This window comes from Culex quinquefasciatus, chromosome 3 (genome assembly GCF_015732765.1).
Source record: "Culex quinquefasciatus strain JHB chromosome 3, VPISU_Cqui_1.0_pri_paternal, whole genome shotgun sequence".
Taxonomy (NCBI): Eukaryota; Metazoa; Arthropoda; class Insecta; order Diptera; family Culicidae; genus Culex; species Culex quinquefasciatus.
In genome coordinates this window covers 30,913,182-30,936,909 of record NC_051863.1, presented here as the reverse complement: position 1 = coordinate 30,936,909, position 23,728 = coordinate 30,913,182, and the positions used below count along the sequence as shown (strand labels likewise).

Here is a 23,728-nt window from a genome sequence, read left to right as displayed (position 1 = left end):
GAATTAATTAAAATATTATTTAGCATTTTGTCGGATTAAGGGTAAAACAAGTTTTCGCCTACTTGATACAGCATTTGACGTATTGAGCATAGGGTAAATAAGATCTATTTCTTTTTTCAAAAATGTTTTATTTAATTATTTTTTAAAGCAATATTACAACTCCAATACTTCTAAATTACGTGAAATTGTCCGAGGATTCCGAATATGACAAAATTGAGACCAAAAAGTGCCGCTATTGGAGCCTACAGGGCAAAAACTAACGTTGTAAAATGTTTGTTCTAGAAAAACCGTAAAACTATGAGAAAAACTGCAATTGGCCAAAAAGTTAATACAGTAGGCTTATAGGCCATGAAATTCCCTAACTTTAAACCTATGGGAGTATGGGTGTTGGAGGCTGTTGGGAAAAGTTATTAAGGTTTTAAAAAAATCCATTTTCAACAGTAATTTGCAAAAGCTATGAGAAAAAGTCAAACCAATCCTGGATGTCTATAGCACATTTTGAAGGGCTTCAAAAAACCATTCGAATGCATCTAAGAGAGTTGGAATTGATGAAGTTTTACGGAAATGCGAGCAATTTTAAGATATTTCATATTTTTTGGACCTCAAACTTCAATGCCAGTTTTACCCCACTTCCCTTTGTCGTAGAGGGCTCATATTTGGCATGAGTTCATCTCATGTATAGACAAACAAACCCTGAAAGTTTCATCCAAATCGGAGCACCTCGATACGACCTCTAGAACAAACCGAGCAGAATCTACAAATACTGCCTCTTAAGAAAGGGGAATTATGGAAAATCTTGTTCAAGTGGAATTGATTTTTCGAAAATATGCCAAACTTTGAAGGTCTGTACCGAGCTCCAGGATGCTCCAAACTTCAATGTTATATATACCAAGGATCTGGCCTACACGCCAGTGATGTTTTTGGTAAACGCATTAGTGGCCAAAATGCCTCAAAAAGTGACATTTTTGAAAAAAAAAAATTTTTACGGGTTAAATCTTATTTAAAATTGAAGGGCGGAGCGCCAGCTTCTGTTACGTCCAATCAAGCTCATATTTGGGATTTAGGCTCAGTATGCCCACCGGAACAAACCCCTGAATGCCCCCCAAAAAGTCATTTTTGTTACATCCTATTACATATTCTATCAATGATTGACCTCCTTTAAAAAGTTTCCGAACAAAACAAAACAAAGGTTTGTTTCAAATAACCTCAAAATCCAAGCTGGAAACCGCACTACAACCAAAAACAAATCTTTTCTTTGTATATTTTGTTATAAAAATACAGTAGTTGTTAGGTAACTGGACGTTGTTTAACTGGGCTGCTTTTTAACTGGGCGCTTGATAACTGGGCCGTAGCCCAGTTGAAAAGCAGACAAACGTCAAAAACCCAAAACAAACCGAATTGTCCGAGGGGTTAATGGATGTAAAAATCATATTCAATAAATAAAAAAACACTTTTTTCAAACGTTAATTTCAGGCCAAAATTAAAGAAATGTGAAAAGTAAGCACTGCAAATAAATTTGAGTAACTTTTATTTTCAAATTTCATCAGGAAAATAATATGCATCAGTGGTCCCCTCGTTATTTTTCGATCAGCCCAGTTAGCGAGCAGCATTCGGTTACTTCTGTATAGCAATAGATTGCCAGGATAACATTTTTATCCTATAACATCCTAATCTATTTATTTCCAAAAAGATTCCCAAAATTATTTTTCTAATCCTCTGCCATCTTACAACATGACATTTCAAAACATTTTTAAATCAAACAGATTTTAGAAAACAGTTAACAGAACATTTTTATCCTTAAAAAGTATCAATTTTGGTTTGATATAACCTAATTTCGTAAAATGAAATAAGGAGTCGATTGGCGGCAGTGAAGGCACACGGATGCTGTCCAGGTTTTTCATGTTTTCGGTGTCATTTTGTTGAGAGATTAGTATTAATTATTTTCTTGTAATGATTTGTGAGTACAGTTTGTGCAGCGACATTTTATATGAAAAAGCAAAAAAGTGTCGTGCTAATTGTTTTGTATAATCAAAGAAGTCCTTCCTATATCATTGTCGATCGGGAGGCACGACGTCGTGTGAATTACTGTATTAAAATATGAAATGATGTTTAAGTGTTCAGAGTAAAATTACTATAAAAAAAAGTCCTTTCCATATCATCGTTGATTGAAAGGCACGCTAACGGTTTAAGTCCTCTGGGTAATCGTGGTGCAAAATTACAAGTATTTAGTATTGAAATAACTGTGCGTGAATGTTTTGAAGTGCCAATAAAAAAGATATTCCCATAGCATCGTTGCCTGAAAGGCACGCAGACGGGACTATTATGAAAGTCCTCCCCTTAGCATCGTAGCTCGGAAGGCGGAGTCAATACCTTATCCTACTAACAAAAAAAAAATAATCCCGTGATGCTTGAAGGAGATGCTGTGGATTCAACGGTCTCACGATGTGCAACAGGTATATATTTTGTAAAATGAAATGAGTGTGACTTTCTCCAAAATTCTCTTCCCCTCTATGGTGTCCACGTGGTTTATGGATGATCCCTTAAGAATCTTTGAGATTTTGTAATTTGTGGGAGAATGTATCAATTGTATTTTGTTTGGTTATGTTATTAAAACATTTTAGCATGGTCCATCCGAAACTTCCGGGAATTAGACGACAATAGACTTACCAAATGAAACAAAATTTTGACAACGGATCCTACCCAGACTGCTTCATTGAGTGTGGTAGGCTACAGTGCATTGTTGTAACAACTTATTGGGAAGATCTGGGTCATCCAGGGAACCGTGGTGTAGGGGTAAACGTGGTTGCCTCTCACCCAGTCGGCGTGGGTTCGATCCCAGACGGTCCCGGTGACATTTTTCGAGACGAGATTTGTCTGACCACGCCTTCCGTCGGACGGGGAAGTAAATGTTGGCCCCGGTCTAACTGAAAAAAAAGTTAGATCGATAGCTCAGTCCAGGTGTGGGACCTGTCTCGGTGGAGTCGCTGGTAAGGCAGTTGGACTCACAATCCAAAGGTCGTCAGTTCGAATCCTGCGGTGGATGGAAGCTAAGGTGTAAAAAGAGGTTTGCAATTGCTTCAACAATCAAGCCTTCGGACACCTAGTTTCGAGTAGGAATCTCGCAATCGAGAACGCCAAGGCAATGCTGTAGAGCAAATAATTTGATTTTTTGGGTCATCCAAGAACTGCTTGGAGTCAAGAGCGGTGGGTCTACCGCCGTAACAAGCAAGAGGTCGACGGTTTTTGACCTCGGAACATACCCGCATAGCTTGAGTGAGTATGGTAGACCACTTTGCAGATCTTTTGGGATGTCCTGGGACATCCCAATGGACATGGACATTCTTTTTTAAACGATTTTTAAACATTTCATTGTGTAAATCAACAATATGGTGTACATGCCGAATAATTACAAATAAGTAAATATAAAAAAAAATCCAACACATGTTACTCATGTTTTAAAGACTGACAACACTGTTATCAAATCTTTAAAATTTACCACTTTTGGAAAATGGACAATACTGTTTGTATCATATGCCTGAATCCTATTTTAAACATAACTTTCGTAAATTCCTATAAGTCTTCATAATTTTCGATTTGAGACTCATTCCATCAAGAGAGGGTTGGGACCAAATCCCAACTCCCTGCAATAAAATGTAGAACAAGGATCGTATCCTTACATAAGAACCAATCTCTCTACACCGCGCGACAACGGTGATGATCAATGACTTTGAAACACACTGCAACCCTCAGCGGGGGCATCATCACGCGACAATGCCAATACCGTCTGGTGCAGAATAAAGCTAAACACAGAAAATATTTACGGTCAAGTTTACATAACTCTCGCTAGAGTCCAATTTTAGTCTCAATGCAACTCAAAGATTGCTTACTACAATGAGCGATCGGATGAATTCGATTCATTCCGATCGATCGTTGTTTATCACCGATGTTGACTTTGAAAAAAGTTGGCAGCCGAAAAGTTTGAAACAACCCCCTTTTTTGAAACACTGCCAACCAAAATTGGTGTAGGAAGGAACTTTCGGGGTATTCGGATTTTTTGGGCAATCGGGGAAATTCGGGTACTTCGACGCGCCGCGTCCTATAAAAGCTCAATAGGGATCATACGGTGTTCAATACAAGGTCTCACTTGCAGCCAAGAACTAAGTAGCTACAGACAGTGTGGCTAGTAGTTCAAACGGTGAGAAGCTTCAGTTCACAGTTTTTGAATATTTTTTTTTCGCGGCGCAGCCAAGTGCTTACCAGGTAAGAATTCATTCTTGGGAGGTTGAGCTTTTGTTTTGGGGGCGTTGGTGTTGGTAGAAGATTTACACTCTCTCATACAGTGGAAAGTGGAACTGGCTGCACTAATATTGTTGCAGTCTTTGTCTGCAGCTGGCTAAATTTAACGAGCAATACAGACGAAACCACCCACGATTCTTTCATCCAATGAACTTATGGAAGGACAAACGCAAATCTAATAATTGCACTGTCCAGAAATGACATAAGATTCGTTGGGCAACAACATGCCATGTTTCATAAGCGAATCCCTGATAGAACCTCCCCTTAATACGTAATGCCTCGTTTCCAGGAACCCGCGAACCATCATGCAGATCTTCGTGAAGACCCTCACCGGGAAAACCATTACCCTGGACGTCGAGCCCGTCGACACGATCCAGAACATCAAGGGCAAGATCGAGGACAAGGAAGGTATCCCCCCAGACCAGCAGCGCCTGATCTTCGCCGGCAAGCAGCTTGAGGATGGCCGCGCCTTGTCCGACTACAACGTCCAGAAGGGATCGACGCTGCATCTGGTGCTGCGCCTGCGGGGTGGATTCCAGATCTTCGTCAAGATGTTGACCGGCAGATGCTTCACGGTTGACATCGAGCAGGAGGACACCGTCGACACCCTGAAGCAGAGGGTTTCGGAAAGACTAGAGGAAATGCCAGCGAACCAATGCCGTCTGATCTTTGCCGGAAAGCAGCTCGAGGATGGTCGTACAGTCGGAGAGTACAGCGTTATCAAGGGCTCTACGCTGCACTTGGTGCTGAGGTTAAAGGGAGGACAATGATCGGCATGATCACTCGACGCAGGATCGCGGTTCAACGGAAAACGGAAACACGAAGAAAGTACCTCGCAACAGGATAGACTACCTATCAAACTGTTTTGTCTAGATAAGAAAACCCAAACTAATCTTAATGCATACAAAATAAAGCTCGCCGAAGTAATATACTATCTTTAAAACTACACCCTTTTAATCTGTCCATCAGCTGAGCTATCTCTCGAACCACGACATAGGCAAACAAATCCAGCACACAAACCAAAACAACCTAGAGAGAAAAAAACCAATACAACCAATGAGTCACACTAAATGGAAAAAAAATAAACCAAATTTCAAAAACGCATTGAATTCGCAATTTTCACGCCAATTCACGAAACCAAAACCCGTTTATTTATCTTTACTCGGACTATTTCCGTATTTTGCTTGCAACGCAAACATTTTACGACGTTATTTTTCGTGAAAAAGCCAAGAATCTCGAAGTTTTTGTCCACAAATTCTGCGACGAGAAAGACCTGCGCACGAATACATCGTCATCCGTTGTCGTCTGCCTGAATGCTGCGAATGTATTCTACACAGTTCTCGAACAAACTGAATGAACACATCGAAAACGGGGCTATAAAAGCCCTCCACCAGTACGGGGCCTGCTCAATTGAACCCGTTTCCTGGTGGAGTGCAGACAAGCAAGTGAGCAAGTGAGAAAGTGAAAAATTTCTAAAGTGAAGAAAAGATATTGGTGAAAGTTGAACAATTTCCAACATTGTGACTAGTGGACATACAAAAGTGCATCTAGAACTGAAAGTCGCTTGAATAAGGTACGTTCTGGTTCCTGGATAAAGTGTAGTTTTCGAATGAATCAAATATCGATTTCATAAGTGCAGTGGAAAAAAAATCAAGCAAAATGGCGACTAGGTGTGATGTGGAGTTTGAATTGCGAAACTGCTACGCAGTTTCATCATCTACAATTTTGAACAAACTAGTGTACCTTAATCAGTCCCTATTAAACTATTTTGAAAAAAAAGTATTTAGTAAAATACATCCAGAGATTGCATCATACAACTGAAGTTGCGGAAATCGATAAATCAATATCATGAAAAGAATACATAAAACTAATTCACACTTTTGTGACTTCCTTATTCTGTTTTTGGAATTCCGTAACTGTAGTTTTGTTCAAAGTGATGCTAATTTCATCATTTCAAGTGAACTCATTGTGACGTCATAGGTTTTTTTTTTCATTGCACGTATGAACAAAGCGCAGACATGTCGCGTCTTGAAAGTGAATCAGTCTCTGCTGCGTGAAAATTTCACAACCAAACATCACACTCATACAAGCACTCTTCTTTGTGTATATCTATAGATTTCAACGATGCAGATCTTCGTGAAGACTCTGACTGGCAAGACCATCACCCTGGAGGTCGAACCCTCGGATACCATTGAAAACGTTAAGGCCAAGATCCAAGATAAGGAGGGAATTCCCCCAGATCAACAGCGTCTGATCTTCGCTGGTAAGCAGTTGGAGGATGGCCGTACCCTTTCGGACTACAACATCCAGAAGGAGTCTACCCTTCATCTGGTTCTGCGTCTGCGCGGAGGTATGCAGATCTTCGTCAAAACTCTGACTGGAAAGACTATTACCCTGGAGGTCGAACCCTCGGATACCATTGAGAACGTTAAGGCCAAGATCCAGGATAAGGAGGGAATCCCCCCAGATCAACAGCGTCTGATCTTCGCTGGTAAGCAGTTGGAGGATGGTCGTACCTTGTCGGACTACAACATCCAAAAGGAGTCGACCCTTCATCTGGTCCTGCGTCTGCGCGGAGGTATGCAAATCTTCGTGAAGACTCTGACTGGCAAGACCATCACCCTGGAGGTCGAACCTTCGGATACCATCGAGAACGTTAAGGCCAAGATTCAGGATAAGGAGGGAATCCCTCCAGATCAACAGCGTCTGATCTTCGCTGGTAAGCAGCTGGAGGATGGTCGTACCTTGTCGGACTACAACATCCAGAAGGAGTCCACTCTACATTTGGTCCTGCGTCTGCGCGGAGGTATGCAGATCTTCGTCAAGACTCTGACTGGCAAGACCATCACCCTGGAGGTCGAGCCCTCGGATACCATCGAGAACGTTAAGGCCAAGATCCAAGATAAGGAGGGAATCCCTCCAGATCAACAGCGTCTGATCTTCGCTGGTAAGCAGCTGGAGGATGGTCGTACCTTGTCGGACTACAACATCCAGAAGGAGTCCACTCTACATTTGGTCCTGCGTCTGCGCGGTGGTATGCAGATCTTTGTGAAGACACTGACTGGCAAGACAATCACCTTGGAGGTCGAACCCTCGGATACCATTGAAAATGTTAAGGCCAAGATCCAGGATAAGGAGGGCATCCCTCCAGATCAACAGCGTCTGATCTTTGCTGGAAAGCAGCTGGAGGACGGTCGTACTTTGTCGGACTACAACATCCAGAAGGAGTCTACCCTTCATTTGGTCCTGCGTCTGCGCGGTGGTATGCAGATCTTCGTGAAGACTTTGACTGGCAAGACCATCACTCTGGAGGTCGAGCCATCCGACACCATTGAGAACGTTAAGGCCAAGATCCAAGATAAGGAGGGAATCCCCCCAGATCAACAGCGTCTGATCTTCGCTGGTAAGCAGCTTGAGGATGGTCGTACCTTGTCGGACTACAACATCCAGAAGGAGTCGACCCTTCATCTGGTCCTGCGTCTGCGCGGAGGTATGCAGATCTTCGTCAAGACTCTGACAGGCAAGACCATCACCCTGGAGGTCGAACCCTCGGATACCATTGAAAACGTTAAGGCCAAGATTCAGGATAAGGAGGGAATCCCCCCAGATCAACAGCGTCTGATCTTTGCCGGAAAGCAGCTTGAGGATGGTCGTACCCTGTCGGACTACAACATCCAGAAGGAGTCGACCCTTCATCTGGTTCTGCGCCTGCGCGGAGGTATGCAGATCTTCGTGAAGACTTTGACTGGCAAGACCATCACCTTGGAGGTCGAACCTTCGGATACCATTGAGAACGTTAAGGCCAAGATCCAGGATAAGGAGGGAATTCCTCCAGATCAACAGCGTCTGATCTTCGCTGGTAAGCAGTTGGAGGATGGTCGTACCCTTTCGGACTACAACATCCAAAAGGAGTCCACCCTTCATCTGGTACTGCGTCTGCGCGGAGGTATGCAGATCTTCGTCAAGACTTTGACTGGCAAGACCATTACACTGGAGGTCGAGCCCTCGGATACCATTGAAAACGTTAAGGCCAAGATTCAGGATAAGGAGGGAATTCCCCCAGATCAACAGCGTCTGATCTTTGCCGGAAAGCAGCTTGAGGATGGTCGTACCCTGTCGGACTACAACATCCAGAAGGAGTCGACCCTTCATCTGGTTCTGCGCCTGCGCGGAGGTATGCAGATCTTCGTGAAGACTTTGACTGGCAAGACCATCACCTTGGAGGTCGAACCTTCGGATACCATTGAGAACGTTAAGGCCAAGATCCAGGATAAGGAGGGAATTCCTCCAGATCAACAGCGTCTGATCTTCGCTGGTAAGCAGTTGGAGGATGGTCGTACCCTTTCGGACTACAACATCCAGAAGGAGTCGACCCTTCATCTGGTCCTGCGTCTGCGCGGAGGTATGCAGATCTTCGTGAAGACTCTGACTGGCAAGACCATCACCCTGGAGGTCGAACCCTCGGATACCATTGAAAACGTTAAGGCCAAGATCCAGGATAAGGAGGGAATCCCTCCAGATCAACAGCGTCTGATCTTCGCTGGTAAGCAGTTGGAGGATGGTCGTACCCTTTCGGACTACAACATCCAGAAGGAGTCCACTCTCCATTTGGTTCTGCGTCTGCGCGGAGGTATGCAGATCTTCGTGAAGACTTTGACTGGCAAGACCATCACTCTGGAGGTCGAGCCCTCGGATACCATTGAAAACGTTAAGGCCAAGATCCAAGATAAGGAGGGAATCCCCCCAGATCAACAGCGTCTGATCTTTGCTGGTAAGCAGCTTGAAGATGGTCGTACCTTGTCGGACTACAACATCCAGAAGGAGTCTACCCTTCATCTGGTCCTGCGTCTGCGCGGTGGTATGCAGATCTTCGTCAAGACTCTGACTGGCAAGACCATCACTCTGGAGGTCGAGCCCTCGGATACCATCGAGAACGTTAAGGCCAAGATCCAGGATAAGGAGGGCATTCCCCCAGATCAACAGCGTCTGATCTTCGCTGGTAAGCAGCTGGAGGATGGTCGTACCTTGTCGGACTACAACATCCAGAAGGAGTCTACCCTTCATCTGGTCCTGCGTCTGCGCGGTGGTATGCAGATCTTCGTCAAGACTCTGACTGGCAAGACCATCACTCTGGAGGTCGAGCCCTCGGATACCATCGAGAATGTTAAGGCCAAGATTCAAGATAAGGAGGGAATTCCCCCAGATCAACAGCGTCTGATCTTTGCTGGTAAGCAGCTTGAAGATGGTCGTACCTTGTCGGACTACAACATCCAGAAGGAGTCTACCCTTCATCTGGTCCTGCGTCTGCGCGGTGGTATGCAGATCTTCGTCAAGACTCTGACTGGCAAGACCATCACTCTGGAGGTCGAGCCCTCGGATACCATCGAGAATGTTAAGGCCAAGATTCAAGATAAGGAGGGAATTCCCCCAGATCAACAGCGTCTGATCTTTGCTGGTAAGCAGCTTGAAGATGGTCGTACCTTGTCGGACTACAACATCCAGAAGGAGTCTACCCTTCATCTGGTCCTTCGTCTGCGCGGTGGTATGCAGATCTTCGTCAAGACTCTGACTGGCAAGACCATCACCCTGGAGGTCGAGCCCTCGGATACCATTGAAAACGTTAAGGCCAAGATCCAGGATAAGGAAGGAATTCCCCCAGATCAACAGCGTCTGATCTTCGCTGGTAAGCAGCTGGAGGATGGTCGTACCCTGTCGGATTACAACATCCAGAAGGAGAGCACACTGCATTTGGTATTGCGATTGAGGGGAGGTCAGTAAGGGGATTTTCAAAGTATTATGAATAAATCATTCTCAAAGTAAACCTTCCTACTTTTCAATAAGAATATCCGAAATATTTTCCCAAATTTAAGTTTAGAAATAGGCACTTACCTTGAACTGTTGAACAGCTTCTGTAGAACTGCTTTTGCTGGTTTAATCTCAACTCATTGGTTTCTTCTTCATGAACAACTCGTAATCTGTTTACTTCAGGATAACACCATCACTACAATAAGCTTTAATCTTCCTGAAATTTCTGCAATTGGAGACAAGGCTTTCTTTGAAGTTCTACAAATCACACACCCAAAACGATACTCTAGAACCGCTTTTTTAATAAATCACAAAGATTCCCCCAAACTATTCAAACTTCAAACACAACCACGTTGCCTGCTTTTCCACCTTGTGAATCTTCAGACATTCGTCCACGAGTGGAATGTGCCACCGGCTGGGCTCTTCCGGCAGGCTGTGCGCGTACAGGTCGTACTGAAAGGGCGATCTGATGATAACCCGCCCGTCGGGCGTAATCGACACCAACGAAAACTGGTGCTCCTGTTGCCACCGCTTGAACACCGCACCCAACTCATCACCCAGCAGAAACGAGTGCTTCCGCATGAGATCGCGCGAGAAGAAGTCCGTCCGCGGTCCACTTTCCAGCGCCGCGTACAGCAGAAACGGATCGTCCTGGGACAGGTCTTCGGTGAAGAAAAGGAACGCGTTCTCCCGGATGTACTTCATGTCCTTGGAGCGCCACCGGTCCATGTGCTGGCGGCCGATCACGAGGACGCGCTTTTTGTGCCGGACGTAGTGCCGCACGACTGCGGCCAGCTGCATCGCGTACACCGCGGGTGACTTTTGATTGCCGGCGGAGAAGGCCACGTTCAGACCGTCGATCACGACGTCGTACGGTTTGGTGCGCGCTAGGAAGGTTTGGAAGCGTTCCAACTCTTTGGGGGTTGTTTTGTTGAAGATGTCCTTTTTAATTATCACAGCTTGAATGAAGGCGTCGCGCAGGGCTTGGAATTGGTCCTCTGGGACGACGATGCTCGCGAGGGTGGACTTGCAGTGGGAACACTTGCCCGAGTCGGTCATGCGAGCTTCCGCCGCTTGGAGGTTGAACTCGCGGGGAAGTTCTCGCAGCGCTGCGCCGATTCGTTTGGACAGGAAGATTGCTTTAGCGTTGGTGAAGGAGAGCATCTTTTCCAGGTTGGATCGCTGAAATTATAGAATTGTTAGTAATTGAATTTAAGTCACAGGTTGAGGTTCCTCACAAAGTTTGCTCGATCCTTCCGGCAATGGTTCAGCCAAGCGAGGAAAACCTCATCGTTTGGCAATCTCTTGTTGGTCGCTTGCTCCTCGAGCAATCGCCAACCTGTTTCGATCTTCCCCTCCTGGAAGCACCGCTCAATCAGGCAGCTGTAGGTCAAACTGTCCGGAGTTCCAGCAAGCTTGATCATATCCAGCAAGTCAAAAGACAAGCGCCAGCGTTCCGTAAGTGTCAACGCCACAATCAAATGCTCGCAGGTGTTCCCATCCAGAACCGGATTGCTCGCCCGTAATTCTTCATAAATCTTAACGATTTCTTCCCGATCCACCTCACTCAACCCACCACCCCCAGTCTGAATCCGGTATAACCGAAGCAACTTCCCGACAATCGCCAAATTTAACGCGATCCCTTTCGAGCGCAAAAACTGCACGTAAGACTTCCCCGTAGTCAAATCCCGGCACAACCCCAGCACCGTGCTGTCCACATTGGTCGAGGTAAACCGGCGCTCGTCCAGAATACTCCGCCGAATCTCGTTCCACTCCGATGCCCCCGGTGGACCGTCGCCCTTGGAGAGTCTCTCCTTCAGATCGTTCAACCGCTCCGCCGGTAGCCGAAACTGCACCATCCGCTGGTGAGCTCCGGCGTAGCCACGTCGGGTTGCCTCTAGCAAAAGTGGTCCCAGCCGGCGGAACAGGAAGGGCCGGAACATTTTCGTTACCGAATTACCGCACGTTTCCGATCTCAACCGCGCGACGATATCAAAACAAACTCTGGTAGGGGAGAGCAGTCGTTTACTGGGTCGTATTTCGTTTGTTGGGAAAAGAGGTTGAAGTTAGCCCCCTCGTAACACAGATTTTCTCATGTAATGCCACAGATTTTATTCGAAGCAAAAAAGAATTTTAAAATCAAAACTCTTCTTTTGAGCTGTTGAGCTGCTTAAAAAAATAACAGACTTCAAAAGTTCTTTATACGTTTTCATTAACAACATTAGAATATCAAAATTAATTAAATTTAAAAAAAATACTGAAAGAAATAGTTACAGATTTTTCTCAACAACCCACAGATTTTTTACATTCAAAGCAAACCTGTTGGTAAACAAACTAGTGAACGATCGTAAAAAATCACCGAACCGGAAATGGACCCCGGTAAGCGATCGCTTCGTGACAAAATCTTCAGCAGACTGCCCAAGGCGGCACGCACGGAACCAGCCATCGTCGTAGAGGAAATCTCGAACCCACCACCACCGCCCATCCAACAACCAGATCGGAACCCGGAACCGGAAGTTGACTCGGACGGCTCGAGCAGCGTCGGTGACCACCTGGTGAACCTCGAGGACATCGACCTGGACGCGCAGTTTTTCAGCCAGGAGTTTCGGAGCGAGAATGTTGCGTCGATTGAAGAAAGGGTACGGCCGGAAGTGCTGTCGAGTGATTCGGACGGGGAGGGTGATGCTGAAGAGAGGGGACGGATTTGCGAGATGCTCACGCAGCTGGCGCAGTTTAACAGCGACGCTGCTCGGGAGGTTGTTGAGCGGAACAGGGAGGTCGTTGGTTCCGTTGATGTAGGGATGGATGGGGAGGAGATTTTGAGGTCGATTCATAAGGTTGAGGGAATTGAAGTGGTAGAACAGAAGGAAGGTTCCGATGGGGAATGGGAGTTGATTAAGGCTTTAAATGTTGAGGAAACGAAACAGAAGGATGTTGAAGTTACCATAACTCAACGGAAAACCGGTAAAAATGGTAAAATTATAGACGTGGATGCATGTCTTAAAAGATTACTTCAAAGTGAACGTAGAGATAAATTCTTACATACACATCAAGTACATTTACTTTGCATGTTAGGAAGAGGATTCTACCTTAACAAGTTAGTTAATCAAGCAGTATCAGATTGTAGCCAACAAATTGTTCAACTGCTTAACATTCAGCAAGACGAGGTACCTTCTGAACCAGATTTCAATTATCTGAAGTCAGTTTGTGATATTTGCCAAAAGATTAGAAGAGTAGACGAATTTTCTAATAGTTGTAGAAAAATGTTTAGCGAAAATATCTCTCGAGACGAAGCGTTCGTACTGTTGAGCATCACAATTCTGCGATTTCTAGCCATAGAAGCACGACTAGTCATGTACTTAAACGTTATATCCAAAGCCATGGTCCAAGAGAAGCCTAAACCGAAACCTCAACCGAAAGCCAAAAGTAACCCGTCCCCAGAACTGCCAACTCAACGCTACACTGACGTCGCTCTTACAACCTCCGAGATTCTGAAGCGAAAGCCCGAGTTTGCTCACTTTTCCCAAGTTCCACAACTCGACGGAGCCGATGACGCGCCGTTAGAGCCGAAACGACCTCGCCTGTGGAAGCTGAAGCAATCTGCACCCGCGAGAGTGTCCGTTTCAAGCGGAAAGCCGAAACGTGGGACGACCTCCAAGTTCTTCAACAAGTCAAAAGCGAAGCAGACGAAGAAATTGGTATCCGATCAACAGCCAAGTCTATCCCTGTGGATCGAAGTGTATCTCACGGCGGAGAAGTGCTGGGCTCCCGTGGACATCCTGAACAATCAGGTTGGCTTGGAGCACGTGATGAAGCGACTTCCAGATCCAGTGGTCTACGTGTTCGGCTGGAGCAACGACGACACGTTGCAGGATGTTAGCGGCCGATATTGGTGGAAAAACGAGATGTCCGCTCGACATCAACGCGTCACCGAAAAGTGGCTGCGTCCCGTGCTTCACCGCTTCGACAGAAGACGAAAGGTCATGCGCGATCTCGTGGATCAGCTACAGTTTCGACAGCTGCGGTCCAGAGCACCGATTCCGGAGAAGTTGTCCGAGTAAGATCTTCAACTCTAGATACATTCATCAAGAGCCTAAATAGCTTAACTCTTCCAGGTTCAAAAACCACCCCTCGTACTGCCTCAAACGCGACCTGCTCAAATTCCAAGCCATCTACCCGCCGGACGCACCCCCGCTAGGCTTCTTCCACGGCGAACCCATCTACGGCCGCGAGTGCGTCCACACGCTGCACTCGCGCGAGGTTTGGCTGCGCCACGCCAAAACCATCCGCCTGCGCGAGTCCCCCTACAAGGTGGTCATGTCCAAGCTGCGCCGGGAGCCCACCCAGCTCGAGCTGTTCGGCCACTGGCAGACGGAGGAGTACGTGCCGCCGGAGCCGCGCGACGGCAAGGTTCCGCGCAACGCGTACGGCAACATCGAGATCTTCAAGGAGTGCATGCTGCCGCGCGGGGCGGTCCATTTGAAGCGTGAGTTCCGCTGGTAAGCTTCACTGGACTTCATTGAACCATCTTGAATCTTTCAGAGCCCAACATCTCGCGGATCTGTCGCCGGTTGAACGTGGACTACGCGCCCGCCGTGGTCGGCTTTGGGATTCACGCCGGTGGGAATCACCCGGTGTTCGAGGGGATTGTAATCTGCCGGGAGTTTGAGCAGCGTGTTCTGGACGAGTACGAGCGCGACCTGGTGGAACAGGAGCAACAGAAGCGGGAAAAGCGCGAGCGTCGGATATACGACAATTGGCGCAAACTGATCAAAGGACTGCTGATCCGAAGCAGGTTGCGAGCGAAATATAACTTTGATCGGCTTTGAGAGCATGAACTGATGGTTTATCTTGTCTTTGTCCCATCCGTTATCCCCCTGGTGTAGCGATTTACTGTACGCCGGCGCGGAGCATAGTCCGTTGATGGATTTCCTCCGATTTGCCTCCAAATCCTGTGGAACGAGATCAGTTTGCACTTTTTCAAGTTCACTTCCATTCCGTTCTGATCGCACCAGCAAAGCTGTTGATGTCAGTCTGAAGAGCACGGACGCTCGTCAGCATCGCAATTCACCGAAGTATGTCGAGGTCACCGGCGTACAACAGCTTGCTTGACTAGAGACGAGAACATCAGGTTGTACGTCGTAGATCGCTGTTTCATGAAGCTGTGCTGGTATTCCGAGGTGACGTTTTTCAACACCATTTTCCAAACAGCTTAGCATTGAGATCGAACGGTAATTCTCAACTTTGGTTCGACTACCCGACTTGTGGATCGCGGTAATTGAAGCGATCTGCCATTTCGACGGGAAAACACCTTTGGAGAGCGAGCGGTAGACCACCAGTGTTGGTGGTTGGTGTTGTTCAGCAGGGAGTTTATTAGTACTAGCTCGTTGGCAACATTCGTAACGCCATCTTCGCTTAAAAATCTGGATACCCTAACTGGCTCAATCGGCCTTGCCATCACGGAGCCGTGCGTCTATTAATAGATCCGAGATATATTGTTCTTCGTCTTGATGGATGATGATGATATCAGGGGGGTCTTGTTGGAAGAGTCTTCCTTCCTTCTTTCACGCGTTGTGGTGTGGCTGATTGGTCATCTTCCCGTCCATTCCTCCACTCTCCCACCGCCCGAGTATCTGTTGGTCCCAGAGGGAGCAGGGGGTTCTAGTTGCCACCGAAAAATCGATGGCAATGTGAACGGGCGGGATTTGACCTCTGATCCACAGCTTGAAAGGCAACCATTCGGACACTTGAAAAAATAGAAAAATAAAAAATGAAAATCAAAGTCACATTTACAATACTATATGGCATCAACTGGGTTTAATAGTTATAATAAAATACTTTCAAAAAGACACGTATACAAAAAAAATAGAACCTCGTAACAAAAAATCTCCTTCCCAATAACATCTCACAGATTGTCAAAATTGTACTTGTTCTGCAGCTTGCGGCGCACCAGCACACCCCTGATGAGCTTCTTCCAGTTGCCGTAGACGCGCTTTTCCAGCTTTTCCTGCTCGCGCCTCTCCTCCTCCTCCATCTCTTTGTACCATTCCTCGGTGACCTGGTCCCCAAACTCCTCACACACAACGAACCCATCGTACACGGGAATCATCCGCATGCGGGCCTTCTCGAAGCCGGTCAACGCGGGCGCACAGTCGATGCCCAGCCGGCGGCACACGCGGTTCAAACCCGGAACTGAAACAAGCCCAAAATTAGTCAACTATCTGATCTGAAAAAAAAACAGGTCGTGTCTACTCACGCTGCAGATGCACCGTCTTCTTGGGCAACATCTTGGGCGTAAACAGCTCCACGTTGCCGTACTCGTTTCTCGGGACCACACCGTTCTCCGCCGTCGGCGGGTCGTACTCATCGGTCTGCCAGATCCCGAAGATATCGCACGGCTGGTTGCCGAGCCACTCGTTCTTCTCCTTGTCGTACCTCCAGCACTTGACCACCTTGTACGCGGTCTCGAACGGCTTAACAACCCTGCCCTCTTTGTACCACTTCTCACGGGTCTTCAGCACAAAGACACACTCTCGCGCGTAGATCGCTTCACCGCGGACAAAGCCCAAGCTAGGCACTTCCACCGGATAGAGCGCCTCGAACTTGAGCAGGTGACGCTTCAGCACGTACAGCGGGTGGTTCTTGCATCTGCAAAATTGACGATTATCAACAAAATTCAGAGAAATCCCACCTTCCCAAGTCGTCTCCACTCACTCAGCGATCGTCGTCGGCAGTGGCTTGTCCAGGTCGATCTTGTTGAGGTCGGCGTTCTCCTGCTCGTCGCGGTCGGATTTTTCCGGCAGGAACGGCTTGAGCGCCTTTTCGAGCCACTTCTGCTCGACGCGCGACTTGCGGCAAACGGTGTTCCAGTGCTGGACGTAGCGCGGCGTAACGTCCTTGATGTGGCCCGCGTTGTCGAAGCCGAACACGTAGCTGATGGGGGCGGTCGCGTGGCGCTGGAAGGGGAGGGAAGATAGTGTCTTAGTTTGAGAAAGTGAAGTGTTTTTTGAGGGTTATGGATCCTTCCAGAACATACATAGAAACATCAATTCCTTATATAAGCCTTTTTGCATCATAGGTTTCTCAATACAAATCTCAATACTTAAATCAATATTGAATTCATTAAAGTTTTAGGTACGAACGAACAAAAACCGAGCTTAGCACTCAAACAGCCGCCCGACCGGACGACGCATGCTCTTTCCCTTTTCCTCTCTTTCTGGCTCGTGCAGTGCTACCTGGTAACCGCAATCATTTGAAAGTAGTCATAGTGAAGGTGATAAAAAAAACCTGTGTTAACAACTGTCAATTTGTTTTGACAGTTCGTGACATAAACTTTGAAAAATCCAGAGTTTTTTTTTTTTTTTTTGAAAAGGTCTTATAAACCAAATTTTCATTTTTTGCTTTTTGGGTGTTATTGAATACCTCTACCTCAAGGCGGTTCTAAAAACACTCAAAAAGCAAAAATTGAAAATTTTAAGCAAAACATTGTAATAGGACCGAAGCCGAAGTGTAAACAAAGAGTCTATCCTGCTCACGTCACTTGATGTTTACATTAGGAATGGGCAGGATAGACTCTTTGTTTACAATTCGGCTTCGGCCCTATTAAAATGTTTTGCTAGATTTAATTTATAGGACCATTTAAAAAAAATACTCTAGAAATAATTCCAACGGCTCAATTAAAACAATAATAAACACGTTGTTTAACGGAAAACGGGAATTGATTTTTTAATGAGACAATAGGCTGTATAAAATTTTGGTTTTTAATAATTATTTGATTGAAATGTTTGAATTTTCAATTTTATAAATTATTCAACTCTGGAGTTTTTTTTTGAAATTTTAGGACCGTCTTGAGTCAAGGGTATTAAAAAACACCCAAAAAGCAAAAACAGAAAATTTGGTTTATTGATCCTTTAAAAAGAACTCCAGAACTGAAGAAATCTTATTTAACGTTACCTAATTGTTGACGGCTATTTTTTTTATTTCTAGATTAAATATTCAAAACAAAAATAAAAATTTAAAAATTTAAAATTTAATCTAGGTTTCACAATTTTCAAATCACAAAAATTCTAAATTCTGACATTCAAAATTAGCGAAACAGCAGAAAAAAATCAATAAAAAAAATCAGGAATATGAAAAAGCAATACTTTTATTTGCATAAAATTTTGTCAATATTAATATAAAATACTATGAATTTTAAAATAAATATTCCATAAAACAAAAGTTATTTGATTAAAATAACGTTTTGAAAAATCTAGAACAGCAAAACTACAACTTCTTTGAAATTTGAATGTTAGAAATTTAAATTATTAAATTTTATTTTTAAAAATCATTTTTTAACTAAAGAATTTTTAATAACTTTTTAAAAAATTTTGAAATTAAAAATTGAAACATTTTTTTTACTTAAATCTGTACATATAATTTCTTATTTTATTTTCTAAGGGCATCTCCAGCGCTGGGGTGCAAATCAAATTTGTACCCGGCTCATGAATATCGAGATCGAATTTGCCACCTTGAAAAAAATCCGTCTTCCCCACAGCTAGGGTAGCAAATTTGCCACCGAAACAAGCCCACCGCGGGGGTAAATATGGGTTTTTATCATTTTTTGCTCTCGTTTACCTTCAAAATCAATAATTATGCGTTGTTTCATGCCTAGAAATGCTAAAAGAATTTCATTTTTCGAAAATGTCGAAAGTTAAACCATTTGCTACCCAATTTCACTCCCACCAAATTCAACCAAAATTTCAAAAATTTAAAAATTTTAAAATTTGAAAAGTCAAAAAATCGAAAAAAAAATTAATTCAAAAATACAAAAATAAAAAATTCAAAAATGCGTTTAAATAGCTTAATTTTTTTCAAAAAATGAAAAATTTAAAAATTCAAAAAGTCAAAAAGTCAAAAATTCTAAAATACAAAAATTCAAAAATGCGTTTAAATAGCTTAATTCTTAATGTTTTTTTTCAATTTCAATAGCTTTTTTTATTTTTCAATTTCCTTTTTTTTCAATCTTTTTAATTTTTTTGGTTTTCCAATTTTTTTAAATATTTTTAATTTTTTTTAATTTTTTAAATTTGTTATTTTTTTCAATTTCAATATTTTACAATTTTTTTTGAATTTTTTTTTAATTTTGAACTTTTTTTTAATTTTTATGTTTTTTTTTAAATTTTACTTAATTTTTTTTATTTTCTTTAAAATTTTTTTTTATTTTTTTGTTAAATTTTGTAATTTTTTTTAATTTTTACTAAATTTTTTTAAATTTTCTTATAATTTTTATTTTTGTCTTTTTTATTTTTTTTATTTTAATTAATTTTTTTAAATTTTGTCATTTTTAAAAGTTTTATATTTTTATTAATTTTTTTATTTTGTCGTTTATTTTTTTTTTGAACTATTTTTTTAAGTTTTGTTTATTTTTTTTTAATTTTTATTAATTTTTTATTTAAACATTTTTTTAAAATTTTTATTTTATTTTATCTTAAGATTTAAAAATAATTAAATAATATTTTTAAATCTTAAGATTTTTTTTTCATTTTTTTTAATTGTTTTTTTTTTATTTTTTGAATTTTGTATATTTTTTTTAATTTTTCATTTTTATTTTTTTTAATTTTGGCACTTTTTTATACATAAAAAAAACAATTTAAGTTTTTTCCGTGCATCATTCCATTTGCCGCAGTAGCAAACCAGCTGAATAGCGGGTAGCACAGTGAAATCCTGAAGAACCGAGAGCAAATTTGCTACCGCGACAGGTATCGCGGTGGGGTTGACGTCGGGTGCAAATTTGATTTGCTTCGATGTTTGCTACCCGTTGGAGAGCACTTAGAAACTTTTTCACACTTTTTCTAAGGCGTGATCCTTAAATGACGAAGCATTTTTTCCGAGAATTTTATAGCCTTTCGCCTTTTTTATTTCAAAAGTACGCCATGAGTTCTTTTATCTAAATCTAGCACATTCTATGACCCGTAATCCACCCACCCGTCTCGCATCATTCCTTACCGCCAGATACTCCGCACAGTCGACCTTCCCGGCAAACAGATCCACCGTTTTCCACTGCTTCTCCTTCTCAGCGTAAAACTCGATCCACACGTCCGTCTTGTTCGTCCCCGCCGAGTTCGAGATGTCCGCTTCCTTTTCCGCGATCTCCACCTTCTTCTTGCCCTTCCTCGCCGGCGCCGATTTTTTCTTCTTCACATCGGGCGTCTCCGAGCCAACTCGGGTCCGCTTCGCTGCCACCTTCTTCCTCTTGTCGCCGGCAGGTTCAAAGTCACTGTCGTCCGATTCGGGGTCCGCCAACTTGACGGCGCTTTTCACCTTGCGCTTCTTGCTCAACGCCGGCGAAGACTGCGATTTTGGTGGCTCCTGTTCGGGTTCCGAATCGGACGACAGAATTTTATTCTTCGTTGGTTTGGGCTTTTTGGCGGGTTCCACTTCCGGTTCGACGGTTTTGCTCGTCGTGAAGAGTTTGCGCTTGGAGACTCGTCCCGGTTGCTTGGGGATCTGCTTTGAAGTCGTCGCTTGTGGTGTGTTGGTGTTACGCTTGGCGAAGGGCAGGTCGTTGGAGGTATCCGGCTTCGATGCCTTATCGCTGCTACGAAGATTTCGTCTTCGGGGTGAGTTGGCCGGAATGTCGTCCATACCGTCCAGCTGCGGGATGTTGAGCGTGTTCAGAGCCTTTCGGGATGAAATTCTCGGTGAAGCGCCAGCTTTGAGGATACTCTTTCGCGTTTTTGGATTCTCCTTGGAAGGACTTGGTGTGGCCGATTTGGAATCTGCGCCCAGGAGTTCCGGTTCGGGGCTGAAGCGCAGCTTGCGCGATTGCTCATCGGTTTTGGCCGTTTGCGATCGGGAGCGGCTTCGAGTTTTCACTTCAAGTTTCTCAACTAGCACTTTTGGAACCCGCGACGATCTCGGAGGCTTTTTGACTGAGGAGGTTTCAGCGGTTTCATTTGTCTTCACGTCCAGTTTCTCAATTAATACCTTAGGAACTCGAGCAGATTTGGCAGGTTTCTTGTCCGATTGTTTCTCTTCGACTTGTGGTTCTTCCTTAGCTTCTTCCTTCACTTCAACGGTTGTATCCTCTTCCTTCACACTCGTATCAACCGTCGAGTCTTCGCCGCTCCGAACTTTACCCTTGAACTCACGCTCGAACTGCTCAATCAGCTGACGCTCGGAAATCGGGCAAAGATCTTTCATGGCCGGCCGTTTCGGTGGGGCGTTCGCGGAAATGACCAGTCTGCAGTGAATTCCAGCAGCTCGCAAACAGGCCAGAAACAGCAGAACGTAGTTACGCTTGCAGGACACCTTTCGCGTAAACAACTCCAAGGCAAGGGTAAACTTCAAGCTGGACTGCTTCTCCCCCAGCATCTGCTGACTCGTGAGCTGGAACGTGTCCTTGAACCAACCCATCAGCTGATCGACAAACTTCACGTCGACCTTCCCCTTGAGCGTGCACTGCTTGGCCTGCATACAGGACAGCATCATCGCCTGAACCCTTCCCGAGCCCACAATCTCGTTCAGTTTACGACCTTCGGCGATACAACAAAGAACGCTGCTCTTGTGGTAAGCCAACTGTTTCTCCCGCTTTACCTTGTTGATTTGCCGCTTAATGTACAGCTCCATCTCGATCTCTTCCCACCGCTTCTTCTTCGTCTTGGTCCCCTCGACCTCAACCGTTATCTGATAGTCAGCATCGCCAGCTTGCTTCCCCTCCGAAGCCTGACTCTTCCGAGCCTCCTCAACTTCCTCCCAGTCCGATTCTTCACTCTCATTGTCCGGTTGGCTGGCTTGGCCCATTTTCCCGGGTGAAGCTCCAGCCTCGGCCTCACCCAGAGCCAATAAATTTGAAACATCGTCGTCCTTGCCCTCCTGCGACTCCTTCGTCTGGTAATTCTTCAACATGTCCTTCGCTTCCTGAATCTTCTTGTTGAACTCTCCCAAATTGTTAAAGTTCATAAACCCGCTCGACGATTCGTTGATCTTGCTGATCAGCTGATCTGCGGCCAGCTTCGGGATCGACGCCGGAAGTTTGCCTTCATTCGTCTCCTCCCCGTCCGAACTATCCGACAAGTTCATGCCGGCGTTACAGTCAAACTGTGGCACCGCCACAGCTCGCTCCTCCAACTTCTCTTGCCGGTTGAAGAAATCCGAGTTCAAGTCCAGTTTTTCCGGGTTTATCAAATGCTCGTCGCCACTGCTCTCAGACTCATCGTTCCGCGCAACGGACTTCAACCTCTTCGGTTCCGGCTGAGATGCTGTAAAATTTTTCTTCTTTTGAAATTGACAACTTTTCAGAATGTCCGACACGCTCGAGTTCAACGGCGGTAACTCCGGATCTCTCTCTTTCAACAGGTACTTCTTGGTGCGCGAATACAGCTCATCACGAGTCTTCGGGGACATCCGCTTCTTCTTGGCCGGCTGTTTCGGAGATCCCTTCCCGGACCTCTTAACCTTCGCCTTTTTAGTAGCCACGACGCTTTCGTCACTCCCGGACCCATCCCCGCTAGGGTCGTCCTCCTCCTCATCTTCATCAACCGCTGCCGACTCCTCCCCGTCGGATTCCGTCCCGGCCTTCTGCTTTTTGTCGCCCTTCCCCGGCAGCCATTCGTCCTCGCTGGCGGAAAAGTCCGCCCCACTTTCCTCCTCCTCACTCTCGAAATCGTCGTCACTGTCGGCGGCCACTTTGGCCGGCGGTGTGGCCACCTTCTTCTTCACGGTCACGCTGCGACGGGCGCGGTTCATTACGATGGGAAAAACTAGAACACACACGAAACACTGGAAAACATAAAAAAATATAACTAACGACGCAGTTTCACATCGCAACACTATGCGCAGCTTGCTTTGCGAGATGTTTTATGTTGCGAAAACATGTGAAATCCTGACTGATTTATGGATGTTACCCACCAGAGTTCATGCGGTGTTTGGCGCCAAACTTGCCTGTCCTGATGAGTGGGTGCAACTAACTGCACTGGGAAAATTTTCATTGTAGAAACTGAAGGACTGAAGCATTCCATTCGAATTTAATTCGAGTTCTGAAAAAGAATTTGAATTGGGTACCCATTTCTGATCACTTTTTTTTTAAATTTTAATGCAAAAAAAAATTACAAGACAACATGTTTTTGATGGATCAACTACAGTCCCCTTGGAACGAGCTGTCAAGTAGGATTTTTGCTTTGTTTTTTTCTGCCGAACTATTTTAAATCCTTTGTAGTCGTACAAAAAGTCATTGTACTCAGAAAAACAGTTTAAATCGTTGTGAACAATAATATCCCAATTTAAGCTACATTTTAGGACCCAATTGGGTATTGTGGTTTCGGAAATAAATCGAATTTTTGCGGCGACTTCTCCGACACTACGCTTCGCAAACTTATCAACTTCATTTCTGAGTGTAACGACATGCTGTGCTGAACGCGAGGATAAACGACACTGACAACATTTTGTCGCTCTGGCACCAAATAGAAACGAGCGATTTCCATTCTCGCCGCACTTTTTCTCTCCGCATTTTTTTGCAAAATAAATAGCATCAATGCTTGCGTGTTGCCGCCGAAAGTTTTGGTTGATAATGATGGTAATTTTTGCAGATAGCAATAGTGTGGCAATAGTACATATTTTATTTGTTTTTTTATTAAATAAACAAAGA

General features: G+C 44.6%; 4 protein-coding genes across 7 annotated transcripts; 2 read left to right on the top strand and 2 right to left on the bottom strand.

The window, feature by feature from the left end:
* The first annotated feature begins 4,116 nt into the window (after window positions 1-4,116).
* On the top strand, window positions 4,117-10,117 carry LOC6035011 (polyubiquitin-C). Of its 4 annotated transcripts, XM_038263482.1 has the most exons (3): window positions 5,694-5,869; window positions 6,412-9,792; window positions 10,021-10,117. In XM_038263482.1, the coding sequence occupies exons 2-3, from the start codon at window positions 6,421-6,423 to the stop codon at window positions 10,072-10,074; spliced, it is 3,426 nt and encodes a 1,141-aa protein (XP_038119410.1). In that variant the 5' UTR covers window positions 5,694-5,869; window positions 6,412-6,420; the 3' UTR covers window positions 10,075-10,117. The 4 variants fall into 4 exon arrangements, with proteins under 4 accessions (XP_001845256.1, XP_038119411.1, XP_038119410.1 ...); XM_001845204.2 differs by lacking the exons at window positions 5,694-5,869; window positions 6,412-9,792; window positions 10,021-10,117 and adding exons at window positions 4,117-4,260; window positions 4,586-5,242; XM_038263483.1 differs by lacking the exon at window positions 5,694-5,869 and adding an exon at window positions 4,587-4,828 and having other exon boundaries at window positions 6,420-10,117.
* Window positions 10,118-10,383: 266 nt separating this feature from the next.
* LOC6035013 (mitochondrial ribonuclease P catalytic subunit) lies at window positions 10,384-12,120 on the bottom strand. Its single transcript, XM_001845206.2, has 2 exons — window positions 11,340-12,120; window positions 10,384-11,283 (listed from the first exon to the last, which is right to left on the bottom strand). The coding sequence occupies exons 1-2, from the start codon at window positions 12,042-12,044 to the stop codon at window positions 10,429-10,431; spliced, it is 1,560 nt and encodes a 519-aa protein (XP_001845258.2). The 5' UTR covers window positions 12,045-12,120; the 3' UTR covers window positions 10,384-10,428.
* A 301-nt stretch (window positions 12,121-12,421) lies between these two features.
* On the top strand, window positions 12,422-14,939 carry LOC6035014 (DNA repair protein complementing XP-C cells homolog). The gene is made up of 3 exons (XM_038263486.1): window positions 12,422-14,158; window positions 14,217-14,587; window positions 14,644-14,939. Exons 1-3 carry the CDS (start codon window positions 12,471-12,473, stop codon window positions 14,928-14,930), a joined length of 2,346 nt encoding a protein of 781 aa, XP_038119414.1. The 5' UTR covers window positions 12,422-12,470; the 3' UTR covers window positions 14,931-14,939.
* A 950-nt stretch (window positions 14,940-15,889) lies between these two features.
* On the bottom strand, window positions 15,890-22,979 carry LOC6035015 (DNA repair protein complementing XP-C cells homolog). Its single transcript, XM_038263478.1, has 4 exons — window positions 20,089-22,979; window positions 16,816-17,057; window positions 16,358-16,749; window positions 15,890-16,293 (listed from the first exon to the last, which is right to left on the bottom strand). The coding sequence occupies exons 1-4, from the start codon at window positions 22,828-22,830 to the stop codon at window positions 16,007-16,009; spliced, it is 3,663 nt and encodes a 1,220-aa protein (XP_038119406.1). The 5' UTR covers window positions 22,831-22,979; the 3' UTR covers window positions 15,890-16,006.
* Between the last annotated feature and the right edge of the window lie 749 nt (window positions 22,980-23,728).

Excerpts from the sequence above, each read along its gene's own strand:
- LOC6035015 (XM_038263478.1), bottom strand. The coding sequence starts at position 22,830 with ATGAACCGCGCCCGTCGCAGCGTGACCGTGAAGAAGAAGGTGGCCACA. Across the intron at positions 16,750-16,815 it reads CTGCCGACGACGATCGCTGA|ATGCAAGAACCACCCGCTGT; the intron begins GTGAGTGGAGAC and ends TCAATTTTGCAG. Across the intron at positions 16,294-16,357 it reads GAAGACGGTGCATCTGCAGC|TTCCGGGTTTGAACCGCGTG; the intron begins GTGAGTAGACAC and ends GGCTTGTTTCAG.
- LOC6035013 (XM_001845206.2), bottom strand. The coding sequence starts at position 12,044 with ATGTTCCGGCCCTTCCTGTTCCGCCGGCTGGGACCACTTTTGCTAGAG. Across the intron at positions 11,284-11,339 it reads GGAAGGATCGAGCAAACTTT|CGATCCAACCTGGAAAAGAT; the intron begins GTGAGGAACCTC and ends CTATAATTTCAG.
- LOC6035014 (XM_038263486.1), top strand. The coding sequence starts at position 12,471 with ATGGACCCCGGTAAGCGATCGCTTCGTGACAAAATCTTCAGCAGACTG. Across the intron at positions 14,159-14,216 it reads ATTCCGGAGAAGTTGTCCGA|GTTCAAAAACCACCCCTCGT; the intron begins GTAAGATCTTCA and ends TAACTCTTCCAG. Across the intron at positions 14,588-14,643 it reads CGGGGCGGTCCATTTGAAGC|AGCCCAACATCTCGCGGATC; the intron begins GTGAGTTCCGCT and ends TGAATCTTTCAG.
- LOC6035011 (XM_038263483.1), top strand. The coding sequence starts at position 4,602 with ATGCAGATCTTCGTGAAGACCCTCACCGGGAAAACCATTACCCTGGAC. Across the intron at positions 4,829-6,419 it reads GTGCTGCGCCTGCGGGGTGG|GATGCAGATCTTCGTGAAGA; the intron begins ATTCCAGATCTT and ends ATAGATTTCAAC.